The sequence below is a fragment of the Haliotis rufescens genome, unplaced genomic scaffold, assembly GCF_023055435.1.
Source record: "Haliotis rufescens isolate VD_foot unplaced genomic scaffold, xgHalRufe1.0.p SCAF_105, whole genome shotgun sequence".
NCBI classification, from domain to species: Eukaryota; Metazoa; Mollusca; class Gastropoda; order Lepetellida; family Haliotidae; genus Haliotis; species Haliotis rufescens.
In genome coordinates this window covers 170,001-177,716 of record NW_025963786.1, presented here as the reverse complement: position 1 = coordinate 177,716, position 7,716 = coordinate 170,001, and the positions used below count along the sequence as shown (strand labels likewise).

The following is a 7,716-nucleotide window of genomic DNA, read 5'->3' as shown; positions in this document are numbered from 1 at the left end:
CCTTTGAGTTCGTTATAACCGTAGTTTACTGTAATGTTAAATATCAGACAAAAAGTGAATTAATTCCCTCTTACTATATCCTTTGAAGCAGTGACCCTCCGTGAGCATTTCAGGTTAGACATCGTCTCCCAGCAACCTATGCAGATCGCAGAGGGAACATATTGGGTCAGGGGGTCAGACTCAGTGACCTGGTTGAACGGGTCATCATAACCCGGTGGCGTGGATCGATGCTCATAATATCAGTCACTGGTTTGTCTTGTCTAGGCTCGATTATTAACAGACCGCAGTCACAGAACTGAAATAGTGCTGTGTGCTGGGTTAAACAACAAACAAGCACAGCTAAAAATGGGCAGTGGGTTCGATCCTCCACCTGAGTACCTTGTGTGAAGACCATTTTTCGTGTCCGCCGCCGCGACAACTTGGACTATTGCTAACTGCATTAAACCACACACAATTATCTGAAATAACATGCATGTTCTGTCCTAGCTGACCTCTCTGTTTAACATATTGTGTGGACGAAGTTACATTCCAGCTTACTGCTCCAGATTAAAATGTCCATATATGGACCACAAACACACTTTCAAAGTACAGGGCTTCTTATCCGGCATATCAGGGACACTCCTTTACACTTCATAAATACTTACCTATTTCCTTGACGTAATGAGAAATTCAATATTTATTATCATATTTTCGGTCATAGAAAATGGGAAATGAGAGTGGAGAGTAAACCATATTTTTGAGTTTGGCCTATTTAGCAAATACTTATATACACATTCATGAACAGTTTATGATGTGCAAATGTGTGATTTTATTGCAGCTACCATCCTTGACACGAGCCCTGGACGGACTGAGACAATCTGAGGTGAGGTGAGGTGAGGTGAAATGGAGTTTAACGTCGCGTCAAAGATTATTGCACTTATATAGCGACGTGCATGCACGTGTATGTGTGGCTGCTTGTACTAGTCCGGACTGATGTCGATTTATAGTGCTAGCACACTGAGATACCATGCCGCAGTTTAACATGAATACCCCACTCCGACACAGTATACTGACTCCGAGCCGACCAGTCCTTGTTTAAGCCCCGTAGTGTCGAGCGCCAGATAGGGTAACAACAAGTACCATCTTTTCACGTCTGTCTGTATGACGCGGCCGGGGATCGAACCCCGGACCTTCCGCTCTCCGGGCGGACGCTCTACCACTAGACCACGGAGGCGGTCTTATTAAAAGTAACATACGTAAACAATATTGACGAATTTAGCCTTCATTATATATAGACTTACTTTGTCTCTATCTTTGAAGTGGATATTAACAGGATTCTCTGTCATTGCCAAACGGTGTAGGATCCTCAACGATGGTTGCTTAAAATAAGGGAGGGGAAGGCGGGGAAGGGGCGGGGCGAAGGGGGGAGGGGTTATATTTCAAAGATTGTTACGTGTTACTGATAACTCATTGAACTAATTTTTAATGATGTTTTTATTGCTTGTTGTTTAACGCCGAACTCAAAACTCAGCAATGTGCCCTTGGCCTGTATGCAAAACAGACAAACTGTCTAAGACAGACAAACCAGTCATTGATAGTGTAAGCAACCATTCACGCAGTCTGGGCTCGCTGACACGATATCACTCAAGACGCGGAGCCTGGCCACCCGATCCACGGAGACAAGCATGTGTTGCTGGGGACCAACTCTAAACCGGAATCCCAGCGGGGCTACACTAATCATGTAATCGAGCCCCGTTGAGAAACTGGGTTGGTCTTGGTCGTAAGATGCTTGCCAGAGCCTATAGCTGTGGGTTCGAATCTCAGTTGTTTCCTACTCAGGCTTCTAGGTTTGTCAACACCGTGTGTTCACCGAAGTCTAAGATCTGCATCACTTCAGACCTTGCATCACTTCAAGCTGACACGACGTCATATAATTGAAATACTGTTTAAAAACGGCGTCACATGTCAACCAAGCCACCAGTCAATCACCATGTTGAACTTGTGTCTCATTCACAGTGATCCGTGAGACTACCTGCAGCGGGTTTGGCGGCTTCGTTGGGCCCCCAGGGATCCTGCGAGGGGGATCTGATGGTCTGCTGCCTGGGCCACCCAATTGACGTGGTCGGGCCCCTAGGAAAGTGAACATAAACACAGTAACGGCTGAGTTTGTGTCAAACCGTGTATTTACAACGTTGTTTTCTCAAATGTTTTAATTAAGTATAACAGCTATTAAAATATGTCTGTTTACAAAACTTCAGTCTATACTGTGCATTGAGTGTTTATCAAAATTAATCTCGATAATTTGTAATATTTTGTTTTTCACGTGCAATAATGAAGTAGTTTCAAATCGAACTCCTTCAATGGTAAACTCGTCATCGTCTATTGGTAGCACACATGTATCGAACAACCGATACCTCGATGCATTTTCAATGATATGAGAACTTCAACTTAACAAAGTCTCCATGTATAAGGTAATAAACACACGTATGGTTTTAAATGTGTGACTCACACAATAATAGGCTTCTCTGTCAGTCGAGAGAACCGTCACATGACCGCAAAACAGACGTTTATACGTTTAGAGATGGCTAGAAATGGCGTAACAGCTGTCTCTGCAGCAGCTTCGTCGGGCAAACACACCATGGGTCCGACTGCCTCCGTGGTCTAGTGGTAGACAGCCGGCTTCTCTCTCAGTCGAGAGAACCACGACTGACGTTCTAACATTTTTGCGTTTACACATCTTTCGCGAGAGAGTGATAGAAATGACGTAAAAGATGTCTGTAGAGCGACCTAGTCGGGCAAATCCTGGCGTATAACGTACGATGGGTCCAGGGCCTTTACCACAATAGAATGACGACAATACCCTGGTTAATCGAGGATTCTGAGTGTGTGGTGTTCACGATCAGTTTAGATATCATTTGAACCAAGAAGATGAAAGGTACATCAACTTGAATACAGTGTACCTTTAACTCCAATTCAAATTACATGTGAAATGTGTTCAGTGGAATGTGTATTTGAGGTTTTAGAAAGTGCATTGTACACCCAGTGTAATCCACGAATAATGGAAGGAAGTATCGTTGCGGTTGTATTGATTTCCGATAGCATTCTCGGGGACTACATATGCCTCCCAGAAACCTTTGATTGTCGATTCGCATCGCAGATTCGCCTTTATAAACCTTTGATGACGTCACTCCATTGTTCAGACAGTCTCTTCTTTGCGGAGGTAAACTCTGCTATCGTTCCCACAAGTCTTACCGGCAGAATGCCTTGGTCTTACCAGCAGAATGCCCTTAAACATTTCAAGGAAAACTTTAGGACGATTTTAGTACCCATACTCAAACTATTGGAGTGTCAGCAAAATGATTGCATCCACCCAACTGTCATTGAAGTTCACGTAACTTTGTTTTAAATAATAATATTGTAATATTAGCTGTATCGGTACTTCACAATCTTCTATTGACACACCAGACTTGGATTCCAAATAGTTTCCCCCGATTGCTTTGTGTCGCACTACTGATATGGCTGCCTTAGCGCGACAAATGTATCTCACATTGAATGTACTGTGAACCAGGCTCAGTACACACGCCTTGCGTTGAGAGAAAGGCCTCGAGTTTTGTCTAATTTCGGAGTCTAACACTGGTCGCGGTGAAATCTACGCTTTCTTAACCATAGACTACATTTCTCGGATTTCACCTCCACGTTAGAGATTTCGACAGAAGTTGATGGCAAGTGACTGTTACGTATCCGTAATTTACATTGGATCCGAAAGTAAACTCTGGTCTGGTCCGAAACTCGGTGGATCCGAAATTTACCTGGATTTCAAGCCATTGTCAACAATGCTTCTTTCATGTTTGTTGTTGAGTACACAAACATGACTGGCAATGAAAATTAATCGACATTCTCGTTTAAACAGCCACATAGCGTATGTACTTTATAACATATGATACGTTAGTTAATGTATGTACACTAATATATGCATTCCTATGTACGATGGCATACACATAATACATATTGTATAAACGTTTAGCCACATGACACTGTACTCATGAGTCGTTGTATTATATTAATCTATAGAGAGAGCGGGGTAGTAATGGTGGATGTGCGAGTGTGTGTGCGCGCGTGAGTGTGTGCATTGGGGTAATATCAGATTCTGCATGTTTTCAATCCGATAAAATATACTTACAGATTTACAAACTGAGTTCAGTTAGACCTGTCGCCCGATCAGCTTAATTGAGACGCACATTTAAAGAGCGTCATGGTTAAATCATCCGTTCTTGTGACCTGTTTGTTTGTTGTCTAACACCGCAATAGTCCAGTTATATGACGGCAGTTCGAGTCTTGACCAGACAATTTAGTAATTGACATCACCAGCATCGATCCACGCAATTGGGATACGATGACATGCATCAACAAAGTCAGCGAGCCTGATCACCAGATCCCGTTAGTCTAACGACAAGCATAGTCGCCTTTTACGGCAAGCATGGACTGTTTAAGACACATTCTAACCCTGATCTTCACGGGTGCCTATTGACCTGTCCCCCCTTGGGATTATAATTTGTTGTTTTTGACTTTATAAGTATTGATAACATAGATGGCTGTTCCGTGAAAAAAAATAATATTTTTGAGTGTGCTGCGGATCCAGAAGTATTTACGCTGTTTGATTGAGATAAATGCCTTAAAGATATGGCAGAACAATATTAGGACCCTGTAACAAACACAACACCCCATCCCGAAATGATTATAAAATTGCTCCCTCGGTACTTGTCCTATTACCCCTCAAAGTCAACTTTATCTGCAAGATGGTGACGATGAGTGAAATGCTGACGATTTGTCAGATAACAAGGAACATTACACATAGGGGCATGGGTATCACTGAAGTTATTTTCACCGCACACACACACGCACACATTATAAATACACAAACACGCAACGTGCACACACACACACACATACACAGATACAAACACACACATACATACACACACATGCACACATACATACACACAAAGACACACACATACATATATACATACACACACGTGCATACACACATACATACACACATACAAACACACACATACATACACACACACATACCTACCTACCTACCTACCTACCTACCTACCTACCTACATACATACATACATACATACATACATAGCAATAGAGTAAGAACAATTCCCCATGTTAGAAGACTGTGTTGCATGATTTGTGTTACAGTGCCTGCTAGTCATGGCTGTAATACAGCAGCATTTTTTAGCAATTCTACAAGCGTCTGTCGGCTAGATAAATGATAGATGATGTCCTTCAAAACATTGAATAAAGGTGCTCGAAGATCGGAGTAATGATAACAGTCAATCAGAAAGTGAGTTATAGTGAGTTAAAAGTTTATCAGTTCGAGTGTCCAGGGATTTAGCATATTCTAAAGCCCATCTGTCAATTATGTACGAGAATCTTTCTCCAGTCACCGCTGACTTTGGTTGGTGCCGATTAGGTTCCTCACTCTGGCAGTGTGGGTTCGAATCTGGTAGTGTGGGTTCGACGGGTCCCAACCGTTAAAGTACGAGAATCGGTACTTTATCACACATATATCATGTTTTACATAGCAAAAGCTGCAACAAAATTAACACGATATTAGAATATATTATTCCAGTTTTATATTCTATTTCGTCCTTTCATTGCATCAGAATTTGTATAACTTATATCATTGGGTAACATGTCACTGAAACAGCGGTAGAACGACTTTCGTCTTAGTTTTATTCCACGACAAAAACACCCGGTAATCTAAATCTCTTCAAACAAAAGTCAACGCCTAGCATAACAAGACATAACTGCAATCATAAATCATCATGTCTAGTAATGTTTTAAGGTAAATTTCACAATTTTATTGACCAAGTTTGTTATCCCTTGTTCGTTCACCTAAAGCGATAGATGTAATTTTTGACTGCGCACAACACACGAAATGACAATTATACTCACACACAGGGAAATACGGTATCTTCCGACCTACATTCCATCGTTTGAATAGCGCTGGGCAAATGTATGACGTAACCAGTAGAAATCAAACATAATCGGAACGTTTCGGGAGATAAAAAAACGAACGATTTTGTATGAATGAGTAGGCCTTCTGTTGTGTAAACAAATATGGCGGCAAAGCGGCGCTTCATTGTGATTTGTCAGTCAGCGGAAACTTGGTGGCGAAGGTAAGAAAACAAGACCGCATGAAGGTCACTTACAGAATTGTTTATATTCATACATTAGGCGTGAATTGCACATGGCTTTCCCAATCACTAATTGTTGCACTGTGTAATGTGGCTCTTGTACGTACTATTCCGGATTAATGCCGATTTTATATTGCCAGACCACCGAGAAAGCACGCTTCAGTTTATGGAATACCCCACTTAAACACAGTATACTGACTCCAAGCCGACCATTCTTTGTTTTATCCATTAGTGAGTGAGTTGGATTAACGCCGCTCTAAACAGTATTCCAGTTATATGACGGCGTGTAAGCTTATTGTGGGAGGAAAGTCCGATGTGATGCAGATCTTAGACGTCTACCACTTTGGTGAAAACCATGAAAAGGGGTATGGTGCTGACATACCAAGAAACATAATCGGGTCGAACCGGGATTCGATTCCACATTCAAAGGTTTCTGGCGTGCCCAAGGGACGCAACTCTGTACGGCGAAATGTGGCGCCTACGACGAATGGGCCACCCCTGTCCCTTTTCACCAGCCAGGCAGGTTCATGGGTAACATGTATGTCAATATTTGCATTGTAAAGCTATTTCTGTGACGATATTGCGTAAATGATATCGTTACTTGTTAAGGTATGCGGCGCACCTACATTGACGCCATGGCTTACATAGATAGCGAGAAAAGTCACGTGACTTTCACGTTTGTGAATAGCTCTTAACTGCGCAGTCATTCGAGCGACGTACCTGCCGATAAAAGTCTACTCCCTCAACATTGCTTACACTCTAAAGTATTGAGACGTTGGTAGTAACTGTACAAGCACATGGTTCGTGCAGGTTAACTGTGACACGTCATCGCTAGAGAATAATCAGACTGGATTAACAGCCTAAACAGATTCCACATGGCGGGAAAAGGCAAATTGATGGTGAAAGTTACATGTGTGAGTGAGTGAGTATGGTTTAACGCCGCTTTTAGCAATGTTCCAGCAATATCACGGCGGGGATACCAGATAGGAAAGTTACATGAACGGATCACTGGAGAGATACGAAAATAGAGTATGATTCATGTTGTGACCTTCACCTGACGTGGACGTGGTCGACCTTGTGTATGTGTCTCTGGGAATGACTGTTAATATAGGTTGTGTTTCTGTGATCGATTGATCACACACATGATGTTTCTGTGATTACAACTTCTGTGATTACAACTTCTGTTGTAACTTGGGATTCTGTGATTCTGTTGTAACTTGGGATTCTGTACGGAGAATACGTATACACAGACCTATTTCATTTTCCTTCCGGATACAGCAGGGACAATGACGTTGACATATTTTTACCTTGAAATGAGATTACTAACGGCCCTCTGTTTGATGACGGTTTTGCCAACAACATCTTTCTCCGCGGTAAGTATGTTAAATATATAATAAAATCATTTAATCAACTATTTGTAATATTATTTGTAATTCTGACTTCCTGATAGTGTAGGGTAATATCAGACAACTTTGTACAAGAATCAGAAACAGTGTTCCTAATTATTTAAGGTTTTTTA

The 7,716-nt window shown here is 41.8% G+C and overlaps 1 protein-coding gene across 1 annotated transcript in view; it reads left to right on the top strand.

Annotated features, from left to right (window-relative positions):
• Window positions 1-6,867: 6,867 nt before the first annotated feature.
• Window positions 6,868-7,716, top strand: part of LOC124112711 (tumor necrosis factor receptor superfamily member 1A-like) — a 6,207-nt gene continuing 5,358 nt past the window's right edge. Inside the window, exon 1 of the mRNA XM_046472838.2 lies at window positions 6,868-7,570. Within this exon, the coding sequence (XP_046328794.2) occupies window positions 7,484-7,570 (87 nt within the window). The 5' untranslated portion in view covers window positions 6,868-7,483. The remainder of the gene's footprint in view (window positions 7,571-7,716) is intronic.